Source organism: Pygocentrus nattereri, chromosome 18, assembly GCF_015220715.1.
Source record: "Pygocentrus nattereri isolate fPygNat1 chromosome 18, fPygNat1.pri, whole genome shotgun sequence".
NCBI classification, from domain to species: domain Eukaryota; kingdom Metazoa; phylum Chordata; class Actinopteri; order Characiformes; family Serrasalmidae; genus Pygocentrus; species Pygocentrus nattereri.
In genome coordinates this window covers 23,608,327-23,622,586 of record NC_051228.1, presented here as the reverse complement: position 1 = coordinate 23,622,586, position 14,260 = coordinate 23,608,327, and the positions used below count along the sequence as shown (strand labels likewise).

The window sequence follows — 14,260 nt, the reverse complement described above, 5'->3', positions numbered from 1 at the left end:
CTGATTTACAGTTTAAGCAAAGCAACAAAAAGTGCATTTTCCTGAATCAGCTGCATGTAGGTCTCTGTGTCTCTCGCCCTTTCTCTTCTATCTAGGGTTTTTTTAAGCTAATTAAAATATAAGCTTATATTTATACCTAATCTGAGCTTTAAGCCTTGCTCTTCTGTAAAGTTTGCACATACCTGTTTGACAGAGACAGGATATGTATGACTCTACATGTAATACACATAAACGGTTATTAAATATACTGTGTGGTATGAAAGTCAGGGGTCTGCACCACTTAATCCATTTTACTTTTACTACATTTCAAATTTTCAAAGAAAAATCTTTCTTTTCTTCTCATTATATTTAAAATTCCCAATTCTCACTTTACAATTCTCAATCCTTGATGTATGCCCTATTAACCAAAAATGATATTAAAATATATCATTTGTATGATTTTGCAAATGATATGGTTCTTTTAAGGTTCTTTAGTAGAGATAATGGTTCTGTTTAGAACCAGGAACACTCAAAGAACTATGCATTTGCTTAAATGGTTCTTTGTATGGTGAAATGGTTCTTCAGATTGATGGAGAAAGTGTTGTATATGGGTCTAGGTACCACCTTTTGTTAAAAAACTTGACGTCGAAACAATAGCAGAACCCTTTTTGTACTATATCCACAAGTTCCATCACCTCTGATGTAAGTCTACATGCGTAACTGTGGATCTTCCTTGTTTAAAAGGAAGTGTGTAAATGTTTTGATCTCAGGCTCATTTTAAAGTCTGTCAGTGCCAAAGCAGGACAGAACTCTCTCCATGTTACTGCTGACTGATTTCTTACATTTGGACTGAATAAACATTCCTAACACTGTTCAAGGAACACTTAAGTATAATTTACACACTGGATCTATCTTAGAGAAAAACACACACATTTTGCACACACTGTCTGCACAAATACACTTCTGTGTCTTGTTTATTCTGAATTTACTGTCTGTTTATTCTTTATTGTATTTATTGTATGTGTACTTGGGGTCTTTACAGGAGAAAGAAAAACATACTTTACTTTTAATGGACTCAGACGTTTTCCATGTAATTTCTGGCCGTTTCTTTTGCTCCTTTCATCATGAAATTTACACATAATGTAAAGGCCAATGGGCAGTTTCAAATTATGTCAAAAATGGAGATACAATTTGTTCCAACTGTAGAGATACGCTGGGTGTCTTATGAAATTCAATTAAATTTTATTGGCCCGCCCTTTATTTGTTATGAACGAATGAATGAATGAATTAATTAATTATTACTATTAACTTAAATTATTTTCCAAAGAATTGTTTATTTTATAAAAGCAATAAACAACTTAAGGCCATGTGTTACTGTGATTTTGTCATAGGGAAAAACTCCCTTCCCTGTAATAAAATCGCAGTAATGCACAGCCTCAGGTGGCTTATTGCTTTTATAATATAACCTTCTTAGGTCACTCACTGTTGCAGTACATAATGTTAAAAGATTAAAAAGAATATGTTGAATCTTAATTTTTTTAGTTTTGGTGAAAAATAAAATTTTCTTACTTTTCAAAAAATATATATATATTTTTTTTCAAAGACTGATGAAGAATGTAAACATTGTACAAGTTTTAAAATATACACTTGACTCTCCAGGCTATATAGTATATATAGAGACTAAGCTGCCTGTTTTAAGTTCACTGCTTATGTTACAAAGCTAGCATATTTACATATATCTGCCTGTTTAGTTTTAGTACTTTAGCTCCGCCCATTCATGCTGAAGTTAAGAAGAGCATTTCAGCCCACACTGAGGCACAAAGCAGACCATCAGAACAGAGATCAGCCTTAAAGAGACAGTAAGCCTGTTTAATTCTAAGGGATATAGCGAGGCTGAAAAGTGGTCATGTGGAAGTGAATTATGACTGTAACACAAACTCACACAGACCTTATAAGTGTAATAAGTCATAAAAACTGGCGTCTCACTTTAGACCCCAGACTATCAAAGCATCAGTTCATAAGCCCTGTTGAACCAGTTACAGGTAAATAAACCCTTTAAAGAGTTACTTGTCTTTCATGTTTATGTAATTACATAATAAATTACATATTTAGTTACATAACGGGACATTCTCTTTTGATGTCCTGTATGGATAGGTTCAAGTCTGCACTTCTGACTTCTGTTCTCAAGGCAATAAATGAACAAAAACCTGCGAAAACCAGAGAACGCTTTTCCATTCCACATAACAAGACTGTATACACAACACAACGAAGCCTAATCATGATTAAATATCTTCTCTTCTATGTACAAACACAAATGTGGTATGGATGAAAAGTTTAGAATCTGTTATGGCACATTAGAATCAATTATAAAAATATTCAATATGGTAAGCACAAATTTATTGATCAAAACAAAAATTTCAGGCTATTTTTAAATGTAAAAATATTTTTAAAAGCTTGGTGTATTGTTTATTATTTTTATTGTCTGTTTTCCATTACAATGTAAATTATTCATCCAATCATATTTGTGTATTCAGTCCCTTTTTGAAGTAATCCTAATTGGACACATGTCATCTAATTGAGCTGAACTGGGGTGAGACTTAATATTTCATGATGCATTGAATCACTGTGAGCTCAGAGGTTTATAGCCTGATAGTGCACACTGATTGAGGAACACTGACTAAGGGCTTTTGGTGTGATGGAGCATGAAATGAACACTCAAAGAAAATAAAAAAATAAATGAATAAAAAATACAGGAGCTTGATTTTGCCACTGGAACGCTTTCTCCAGCTCCAGAGTGCCTCAGTCAGCAATCAGTGTTAAATTACAGCTCTTGAGGCCCACTACTCTAAATTACACCATTATGGCTGCTTTCAGAAATTGATGTTTGTAGCAACTAAAGCAGATCTGCTGTGTAACAGGTCAGGACATGACTGGCCAAAATACAGAATAACACAGCTCGGTTTAATGCAAAAATGATTGTGTTGTTAACATTTTAACATCACCCTGACAGAACTGTGCTGGTTAACTGTAAGTATTCGCTACAAGATAGGAATCAGCCTCCTATAGTCATGCAAAAGTTGAAGCACCTCCGGTCAAATAACATGTTTTGTTGATCTTCTGAGTGAGATTAAGTTAACTCATCCTCTACAGAGGACACACATTCACTTTATGAATATAATTTATAAAAGCCTGTGCAAAAGTTCTGTTACACTCTGACTGACACTGTATGAAACTAACACTGGAGCAGTGCCCCTCTTGTCACTGTGGTGGGACCTTCAAGGGTACATCTCAGTACCTTTAGTCAGGTAACATGACTGTACCATAATCTGTTGAGATGACATTTTAAGTTGTATTGCCTCCACACTCCCCGTCTCATCTCCAGACTTTTCATTTTATTGTTATGTTTTATACCATCAGGTTATGAAAAGGTACAAATACATACTTTTCACCTGGAAAAACCTTATTTAAGGTTCACAGTTGGGCCTTTAAACCACTGTAGCACCTTTGAGGAAACATTTTTGATATATGATTTGTCCAAGCTGAAATGTTATATTTTGTGTTGTATTTATTCATTTTGTCATATTTTATTAAGAAAAAACACTGGAGTTGTGATCCCGGCTATAGGGCACTACAAAATAATATACTAACACAGATGTGACATGAGGTGTCATACATACAGCTATTTTATATGCATTTAATCTAATTTATTTTGTCACTTAATCAATAATGTAGTTCAAACTGTGGTCCTGCAGTAAAAAAAAAAAGTTTTAATTATTTATAAGATTTTGTCTGTTGGGAGGTGTCTACCCATAAATGTACACTTGTGAAAAAAATATATTTAATAATGAAAACATTTTTTAAAAATATTTTTTAATATGTGTGTTTATTAAAGATCTTTCTGATTTATTGAAGTTAAAAGATTTAGATTCATGCTGTTCCATGTTTTCATCTGAGTATAAATCTGTAGGTGGAGCCTTTTTTAGCCACAGCCCTGCATGAAGTAAATGTGTCCCAAAGTCTGAAAATCAGTGTAGAGCATTAAGAATTGTAACACGTATTTTCTACAATTAAATGCAGTTTTTGTGTTAAAAATTATAATTTTGTGTGTGTACAACTCCTCAGAGCTGTGTTTGGTAGTCCTGTCTGGGCTAGCATTTTTGAGTTCTTTTCAAAATGGGCTAAAATTGTCACTACCTAAACAGTCACTACTAAAACATTTGAAAAGTTTCAGTAGTGTTGTAATTGCTCTGGCAGTGACAAAATGGAATGTTCAGTCATTTATAACAGCAAGATAATTAATATAATGAAGTTTTTTAGTCTAAAGTCTAAGTCGGTTAAATGTCTAAAATGTATTTTGAACTCAGTACATTGATCCATATAACAGTGTTTCCTGTAGAAATCTCTACTTTATAAAAAACCTTTTCATCCAGACAGCACTGCTACACTACTGATAGCTTTCCTTTACATTTTAAAGAGATTTTCATTGTTGGATCTATTTTAAAAAATGTAATTGTGATGTTTTGATAAGATGCATTTAAGAAATTATTATTTCTTCCCACCTACTGTTTGATAAGCTTTAACTCAACTACAGTGGGAAAACTCCTTAACTTTGTTGGTTAAACTGTAGGAGCTACAAAATTGACTACATAGATGATACAGTGAACTTACTCACCCCGCACCCATGCTGCAGCTGCTAAATTTCTATAAGCAACACTTTCCAAGTGGTCCGGTAAATCTCCATTTGGAGTAAAGATGCTCTCAGCACCTCTACATCTCCTACAGTCTGATGACTAAAGCAGTTTTAAATCTGATATAAAAACCTCCAGGCGAGAGCTTGCAGACTTTATAACAATGGGGAGAACAAAACAAGAGAACTGAAGGTAAAATTTTCCTTTCCATGGTTTTAAACCCACTGACGTTCTTGTCAGCACACTCACCAAGCCCCTACTGAGATGGATGGATGTAAGCCGCCATGATGTCATCACTGACTCATCCAGATTTGGAGAGGAGGTTCAGCCGTTAAATAGAATTTCACAGGGAGACATTTTTTCGTCCTGCTCATTGCTGTGTATTGCTCAAAATAATTAACTAAACCAGTCCAACATAATCCAACCGATTCATTTTAGACTACACTTTAAACATATGCATACAAATGGCAATATTTTTTTTTTCACATTTTTTACATCGTGATATGCTTCTCACAATCCAAGAAATCCCAAACACTTTTACTGATGTTGAAGTCTGGACTCTAGGGTGGACAATCTGTTGTTCTGAGAACACCAGCAGCTTCTTCGATTTTTTGTTGGCTTCATGTACTTCATCACTTCCCAATTACAGAGCCAACTACAAGTATACCTTTGTCTATGGTGATGGAAAGAGTTTCATAGGAGAAGAAGAAGAGATTTTCTTAGTAGAAATAATCTATATGAGCCTTTCCAGTCTGGCTTTCACACCCTGCACACTACTGAGTCTAAACTGTTGAAGAGTTGATTTGAGGAAACATCTCCGTTTTAATGAATTTTCATAAACCATGTTTATTTATTGTGCATATCACTTAATATCAATCAAATAGCAGCTGAGTTGTTTTGATTAACTAAAAATAACTCAACAAAATACAGATACATAATTTTTTTTTTGTTAAATAAAACCATGTCCTTGATCCAAATATCTTTTAAGTACAATATTCAAAATTCTTTAACATAATACAAGTAGATAAAGTGCTGAAAGCTGCAACAAAAACAGCCCATTAAAGGTAATAATAAACAGCTGTAAAATCAGGCCTCAGAAATTCCTATGGCTAAATCTCAAATGACTCAGTACTCTCGACAGTGCACTATGTGAGTTATGAAATGTTGGCTTTTATACTTAAATATTACACTTTGTGTCCAGTATGAATTGTGCACACATGGCAGAATCCAAAGTGATTCTTTGTTAGACACACTGTGCTCTGTTTAGATGCAGTAGCCATTATTTTAATACCTACATACTACACTTTTGGAAGAAAGGAGCCTTTTAAGATTCTGCCTAAAACAGTTTGCAGCAGGGTTGTGTCACCTGACCCAAATACTGTGCTGCACTGTATCTGCACTTGATATATCTGCAAATCTGCACTGATTTGCAGATATATCAAGCTCTGCTCAACAACAGCACTGGTGCTTGACCGTTTCTGTTGTAAAATGTGAACATGACAATGGACAATAACGGCTTTTGTGACAAAAGATATTTATTGTTGTGTGTTAAGAATAATTCACGACTGTCAGCTCATCTTATTAAAGGATGGCGTTTATCAATTTTTGCAAAAATATCTCTTTAGTTGTTGATCTGCTTTCTACTAATGCTGGTTTTTATAATATTCTTATCCATCTGGACCTCAGTGCAGCTTTTGACATTGTGAACTATGACATACTTAGTTCCAGACTTCTGTCCACAGGTATCTGAGGCTTAGCTCTTATTGCTTTCCTGTCCTATCTTAAAAACAGGCAATAGTTCGTATTTATAGGTACACAAAAGTCATTTAATGCAAGGTTCTGTCCTTGGACCCCTGCTTTTTATGTCATATCCCTCTCCCCTAGGCCAGATCATTAAAAATAATGGTCTTAAGTTTCATTATCGTTATGCAGGTGATATTCACATTTACATTAGCACTACATGCATTATGGATTTAAAAGACTGGTGGGCTAATAACTGAACTACAGGCAGACAAAACTGAAGTCTTGTTGGTTGGCCCTAAAACACTGGTTTCAAACTTCTCTGATCTCAATGTGAATCTTAATTGTATTCCTATTCAATCAGTTCAAGTCATTAAAAAATTTGGCTTCACTTTAATTCTTCACTTACATTCAAACTCATGTAACGTTGATACCAAAATGCTGGTTTAATTTAATTACCTTAATTTTCACCCACATTAATTATTGCAATTTCATGTTTAATGACTTCCCTGTTAAGGTGCTCAGCCAGCCTCTGGCTTCTGGCATCTGGTGGCAGGTCTTTCAGTGCTATTGCTCCTAAACTTTGGAACTCTCTCCCATAGTTTCCTCCTTTCTCTAATACTCAGTTGCACTGTATTTTATGTGTGACATGACAAATAAATATGAAATTTGACCAGGGGTGCCAACTTTTGCATATGATTGTACATTTGATTGAGTTTGCATGTTCGTCCTGTGTCTTCATGGGTTTCCTTTGAATGCTCCCACATTTTGCCATAGTTTTGGAGCTTCACTGCAATTCACTGATGTGCCTAGCAACACTCCTTACTGGTAAAATCACTGTAACACATGGCCCCTCATGCATTGTTGCTTTGCTGTCAGATTAAAAAAACAGAAACAGAACTGGTTCTTACCTTTCATTTTTCTCTGCTTCATCCAATTTCAAACATATATTTTCTTCACATTCCTCTACTTTGGTCAAAGTTTCTGTGTTCTCAGGCACAGCACTGAGACTCTTCTGGGGAGCCAAAGTATCCTTTTTGGAGGCTCGCTTTGTAGGCAAAGCTGGTTTAGATTCCATGCTCAGAGGTACATCCTGTGGTCCATCTGGATCTCCTGAAGGTTTTAAACTTCCACTGGATGGATCTGTGAGACACTGACTGGTGGCTACAGCTTGAGGTTCTTTGATTTGAGTAGGTTCTTGTGCTTGTATAGGTTGGTCCTTGGAGACCTCACTGGTTGACTCAACAGCTGGATCAGATATATACTTGGCTTTATTTTCTTCAGGGTCATTTGCTGTGGGCTTGGGGTTTACAGTGGTCCGTTCCAAGGTTGGGAAATCCTTCCCTGAAAGAACACTCAGCAGAGGAGATTCACACACATAATCCACAGAAGGTTTCATGCTTTGGCTTCGGCTCAGGTGGCTGTTTTTGGTCTTTGCTTTAACCTTAACACTCCTCTGTTCTTGCCCCTTAGTTTTGTTGCTCTTCTCCTTCTGCTTCTGGTGACGGGGCATGGTCCCCATGTGTGTGTACATGTCGCTGGAGCGGACGTAGCTGGGGCAGCGAGGGCGAGCATCCATGTCATCAATGGATGTTTCGCTGGCTGAGGGACGGTCAGTGGTGTCATCTTTTTGTGCGCTATCCTTCCCAGCATCAGATTTGCGCCGAAAAGAGAGGTTGGAAAGACTGCCAAACCATTTAAAACCTGGAAAAAGAAGAAACAATTAGCTCAATTCCAGCTCTGATTAAAAAAGGTTTTCCTTCTTATTTAAAAAAATGGACAAAGAAGACACTTCATTTAATGTCAACTTGACTTTGTTTGGGAAAAATATTTTGCAATTTTATAAAACTTTTGTAAGACAGATGTCATAAAACCTTGTGACTTAATTTGTCCTCTTTTCTTACACCATTTGAAAGTGCCAACTGCCCTTTCTATGTCAGGGCAATATCTTAAAGGAAGTAGCAAAGATTGTTAAAAAAAATTGAGATTATCTATTTAATCTCTCCAGACCCAAAATCCCACACAATAAAAATGCTAAAAGAAAATGCTAGGAATTGTCCTCAGATGGTGTGTTGGTAGGTGTGAAATTACTAGCAGAAACAATGGAGAATGGTCTATTATTAATGTTCTGTAATGGTTTATGGCTCTTTAATAATGCATTTTGAATAAAATGAACAAAATCGATAAGATATTTAATATTAATTAGCAAGCTGTATCAATTTAAAATAGCACATGTGAGTTCTCTGTCAGTTCTCTCTCCAAACATAGAGATTATCACCTCTGAAGAATTGTCATCTGGTTAGTTATTAATCGTAGCCAACATGTGATTACAGACCTACTACTTTACATTGTTTGACCACCAATTGCTCAGAATAAAATTTCAGTACATTTATAACAAGCACAACAAATGAAGCTGAAATTGACTTTTTATTCACTAGCTTCAGATTGAAGTTTGCAATTCTGCCTTAAATGGTGTAGCTGGAACATGATTCAAAGTCAAATAAGAAGCTGGTGGAAAAAAGTCAACTTCAGCATTGTACACCCACCATCATTTTGCTGACTTTTCCATGAACTTTGTTTAGCTCAGACGTTTTGGTTTCAGTTGTTGTTTAAGCGGTTGTTTATAGTTGGCTGAGTTAGTTTTATTTTAATCCTATGCGTCTATATGCATTTCCACAAATTATCAACAATTATCTTCAAATATAACTTTTTTTAGGTCGTACTGTAGTATTAGGACTTGAATCAAGACTGGGGACTTGACTTGGGATTGTGAAGTGTGAAGATTTGAGCTTTACTTGTTACCGGAAACTTAGTTACTTGCCCCCCCTCTGTGATTGTTGCTCTCCTATAAGGTTACCAAGGTTTTGATATAATAGTGATAGTATAAAGTTTACAACCTTTGCAATGAGCTTAAATATAAAAAATGAGACATTCAATTATTTAAAAAAAACTTTGACAGAGGCTGGAAAGAAAACATTTGTTGACAAGTCATGAGTACATTGTTCAACTATGAAACAATTTGGCAATTTTTTTGCACAAGTCTGGATGCATTCAGTCGGGTTGTTTTAAGGACAGAAAGAAGCCAGTCCATATTTGGTGCTGTCCTATTTGCCCACAGTTGAGACTGATGCGATGGAGCGCATGAGATGTTCCCCTGTGGTCACCCCCACACATTCCCCACTCAGATTTCCTTTTACATGAGAGAGACACATTCCAGCTTTATAAATGTAAACCCATAAGCTCTGTTTTCCTCTGTAGGAGAGATTTGTGCCGTCAGCTGAATAAACCACTGAAATTTGTTTTGGATGGTGGCCATTATAAAGCACTCCATGGATTACGATGTAAATTGGAATGCAGAAATACTGCCTGTGTGAGAGATTCATATAAACCCAATGTGCGCTGTTTTCCATAGTTTTCATGAAAGGAGGGTTAAGTGAGATTGATAAAGCCTAAACATGCAGAAGATTCCTCAAAATGAACACCTCTATTGGAAACAGCAATCTCAGAGTGTTAAGAGCTGTAAAATAGGGGAGGTGTTGCTATACATCATCATGATTTCTGACCTAGAGCCGGTTACTGTTTCCTGTCTCATACTCCCTGTTCTCTTTTGTCACAATCCAGACTCTCACTAAAAATAATCAGGCACAAATTTAGTCAGCTAAAATAGACTAGAGTGTTCTAGTGTGCCTGTGGCATTAAGCCTATTTATTCTTGGACTGAATTCCAAGAACAACTCCTTATAAGTGATAATTAACATCAAATATTGAACATAATGAACATAACTATGCTCATTATCTAGTCTCAGACAAATGGCATCCTTTAGGCATGTTTATACACTATGACTTGTTAATGTAACGCACTATAAATGCTATTCATTACATGTTATATGTTATATGGCTTAAATAAACTTTCCTTTAGTCTAATTTGTGCCACTTTGTTGTAGCTCACAAATACAATGTAAACATTTTATATTGTAATTTAGTTACAATATCATTGGAACTTGTTAAAAATGTGCTCATAGATTCTGTGAGACTACAGTAGTATTCTGCTTTTTGCCCTGCATGTTATATTGCCTGCACATTCTTCAATCTGTTTCAACAAAGATGAGGCTCAGCCTCACCCCTTGAGTAGAGCTCATGAGTGGGCTTGTGTACTACTAGTACTAATGCTTCTACTTCTATTTTTGTGTTAATCCGGGCATATATTTGGATCATTGTCCTGCTGGAAGATTCAGTGATGGCCCATTTTTAGTTTCCAAGCAGAGGCAGACCGTTTTTGATTTAAAATGTCTGGGTATTTCATAGCGTAATAAATGCCATGTACTCAACAAGGTTCAGGAAAAACAACCCCACAACATCACAGACCCTCCACCGTACTTAACAGTGAGCATCAGGTTCTTTTCAGTGTAGTTGTCCTTCTTTTTACACCATACTGACCTTGAGTGCTGAAAAGCTAAATTTTTGTTTCAGCTCATCATAGAACACAGTTCCACTCACAGTCCCAGGAGCATTATATTTGTGGTTAAATGACAGGAAGGGTGCCTGTTATGCTTTCCAATTAATCCACTGGCATGGAGGTGGCTGTTTTAGAAAGTTGGTGAACCCAAGATGTTGCTTTTTTCTGTAGCTCTCCAACAGTGACCCTTGAGGATTTCTAGACTTTCTTACCATCCTTCACACTGTGCACACACACACACACACACACACACACACATATATATATATATATATATATAAATACACACGCACGTATACACACACACACACACACACACACATATATATATATAAATACACACGCACGTATACACACACACACACACACACACACACACACACACACACACATATATATATATATATATATATATAGAAATACACACGCACGTATACACACACACACACACACACACATATATATATATATATATATATATATAGAAATACACACGCACGTATACACACACACACACACACACACACACACACACACATATATATATATATATATATATATATATATATATATATATATATATATATACACACACACACGTATATACACACACACACGTAATCAAATAATTAAATGAAATTGTGACCTCTACATTATAATAATAATCATATTAAATCTGAAAATGTATATCGTTACACCCATATTCTTAAAAGGAAATAAAACTGAGTTTAGTTTCAAGATGATGCTCAGTTTTATTTCCTATTAAGAATGTGGGTGTAGCAATATACATTTTCAGGTTTGATATCATTTTCAATCCAAGGGTCATAACTTAATTAGACTTTCTCTACTCGATGTGTTGAAATGTCTTGCTTCTACAGAGTGTTAATAATTATATGACACTCATCAGTTTGGCCGTGTCAGCCCACTTTCAATGCAAACTTTAATAAAAACGGGTTCTAAATAACACCCAAAAGGGTTCTTCTATTGTTACAAGCTTGGCATCATAACAATAGCAGGACCCTTTTCGGTGTTACAATGTACCCTTTTCGAAAAGGTGCTGTATAGAACCATCTGCAGCACTTTGTCAGTCAGTCTGCAGAACCCTTCCACAATGCAAAGAACCCTTTAATCATGCAAAATTGAGTATTGGGTTTATATAGAACCATTTTTGACCAAAGAACCCTTGAAAAACCATGGTTTTTAAGAGTCTAGAATTTTTAAGCAACTTCAGAAAAAAGTGAATGCTTCCATAGCATACGCCCTGCCCACTTTACTCTAATAGGCTGTACCAGACACATCGCATTCTTTAGAAGCCCAGTGGTTTAGGCTGAAGACTGGTGGGGCTTTCGGTGGGTATTTAAATGATGTTTAGAGAGGCCTCTCTGTGGAAGTGTATATGTACTGAATTTTCTGCAAACAAGTTTCTGCAAACAGTCTTTTCTTTTAAAGCTCCTTAGTGCTTGTATGCATTTTTCTGTTTGTATGTCTACTTAATTCCTTTTTTGAGATGCCTCTGAGCAACCTGCACAAAATAAATAATCATTACACCATTTTACCTCACTACACTGATGCTTCTGTGGTTAGACCATATGTGCGCTGTGGTCAAAGTATTGCAATTTTTTGGGTCATATGAGAACCTGATGATCCTGTTTTTTTGTTCATCTGTGTGTTCACACAGTCAGCCATAACTAAGCAGCTTTTTGCTGCTCATTAACTTCTATTGTAAGTGAGTTTTGAGTTGATTAGTTTTTGGCTATTTTGTGCTGTAAGTTCTAGGAAACATTGATCTTTTTTTGTTCTTGTTTTGTTTGGTAATCAGCTATAAGCTACAGATGTGGCAGGTGAAGACATACTGAAAATGCAGAATAAAGTATCCCTTTAATAGAGTATTCTAAGCGACTGCCCATTGGCCCATGTTATAAATGTGATTTGCACTGATGGGTTTTCTGTCCTACTAAAAACTGATATGAAAAAAATGAAAAGTGAGTCACAGTGAAATCCAACTGATGTTTCAAACTTTCTGCATAATTTAATGGCTAAGATGTAAACAAAGTGATTCAGAGTGATTTGATGCAAAAAGCACAGATCTAAAGAAACAGAGAACTCTGAATTGTTCACAGTGTGGTGATAAGAACCAGACATTTAAAGAGTCCTCTAAAAGCTCCCTCACAGAAAGTTATTACGTGTATTATTTATGAAGAAGAAGCCAGATGCCAGAGACAATGTTTTAAGAGAAGGTTTTGACCTAAAATGTTCCTTTTTGTATGAACTCATGGCAGAGGGATACATGCAGGGTGTTGTAAGACAACGCAGACCCTAAAGAAACTCATTTTCAGATTTATCACTGTTCTACCATCATAAATGTTACATATAAACACTTACTGACCGCTATGATGAGTAAATAAAATGTCTATATCTGTGTTGTAGACATAGTGACCCCTGGTTCCTATCAGATCTGAGTCAGCAAAGTTTCTCTACAATGAACGATTTCACATCAAACCACTCTAATGACTTTGATCTGAGTGACTGATTACTGTAGAAATATGTTTATTTCAATCTAAAGATCCAGTGCCAATTCCAGGAGTCATACCTCCCTGAAACAAAATACTACCGTCATCCCTGACTGAGTTATGCTAAACTCCAAATTCAAATTTTATTCTAATCCTGCCCCCCACTGTCCCATCTAAAGTGAACTACGAAAAAACAGATAAACATTAGAAGAGCAGGTGTCGCTCCGTGGGTGTCACCCCATCTGTACTATTAGGACTGTTGAGGTCGGTCACTTTTCAGAGTTCAAACTCTTACTTATCTGTCAGTAACATCTGCCCACGAGGCTGCTCTTATTAGTCTTCCTGTAGAAACATACACACACACAAACGCACACCCATGAAGTCGAGTGTACTCACTCAGTTTGCGCTTGATCATGGTGTCCAGCTGGCAGGATGTTTACGGTCTTTCTGGAGTGTACTGGATAACCCTGCTGCCTGCGTATGGGTGTGTGGACAGAAGTGCTGGCTGTACACTTCCGTTGCTCAGGGCTGCTGCAGAGTAAGAAGCTTTGGTGTAATGCTTCCTGTGTGAAGCTGCATCGATGCATGCAGCCCCTTTGTGAGTGTGTGTGGTTGACTTACTTTGCCTTCACACATTGGGCAGACAGATGTGCGAGGAAACCACACAGAAATGAATTTACTTGATTCAAATGTGTGCATAATTTTCCCATGAACAAAACATATTGCATTAAAACAATTATAGCCAAACGTATGTACAGTGAAGCAACATTGTGTTTATACATACATTTAGCAGTAAATCACACAGAAGCATCCATCCATCCATCCATCCATCCATCCATCCATTTTCCAACACAGAAGCATCAACAACTAAATATTTTTCACTGTTTA

The 14,260-nt window shown here is 36.2% G+C and overlaps 1 protein-coding gene across 1 annotated transcript in view; it reads right to left on the bottom strand.

The window, feature by feature from the left end:
* The window catches only part of sh2d3ca (SH2 domain containing 3Ca), a 77,331-nt gene extending 63,459 nt beyond the window's left edge, over positions 1 to 13,872 (bottom strand). The window contains exons 1-2 of the mRNA XM_017708185.2: positions 13,769 to 13,872; positions 7,319 to 8,111 (exon numbers count right to left, since the gene is read on the bottom strand). Coding sequence (XP_017563674.2) covers positions 7,319 to 8,111; positions 13,769 to 13,787 — 812 coding nt within the window. The 5' untranslated portion in view covers positions 13,788 to 13,872. The remainder of the gene's footprint in view (positions 1 to 7,318; positions 8,112 to 13,768) is intronic.
* Between the last annotated feature and the right edge of the window lie 388 nt (positions 13,873 to 14,260).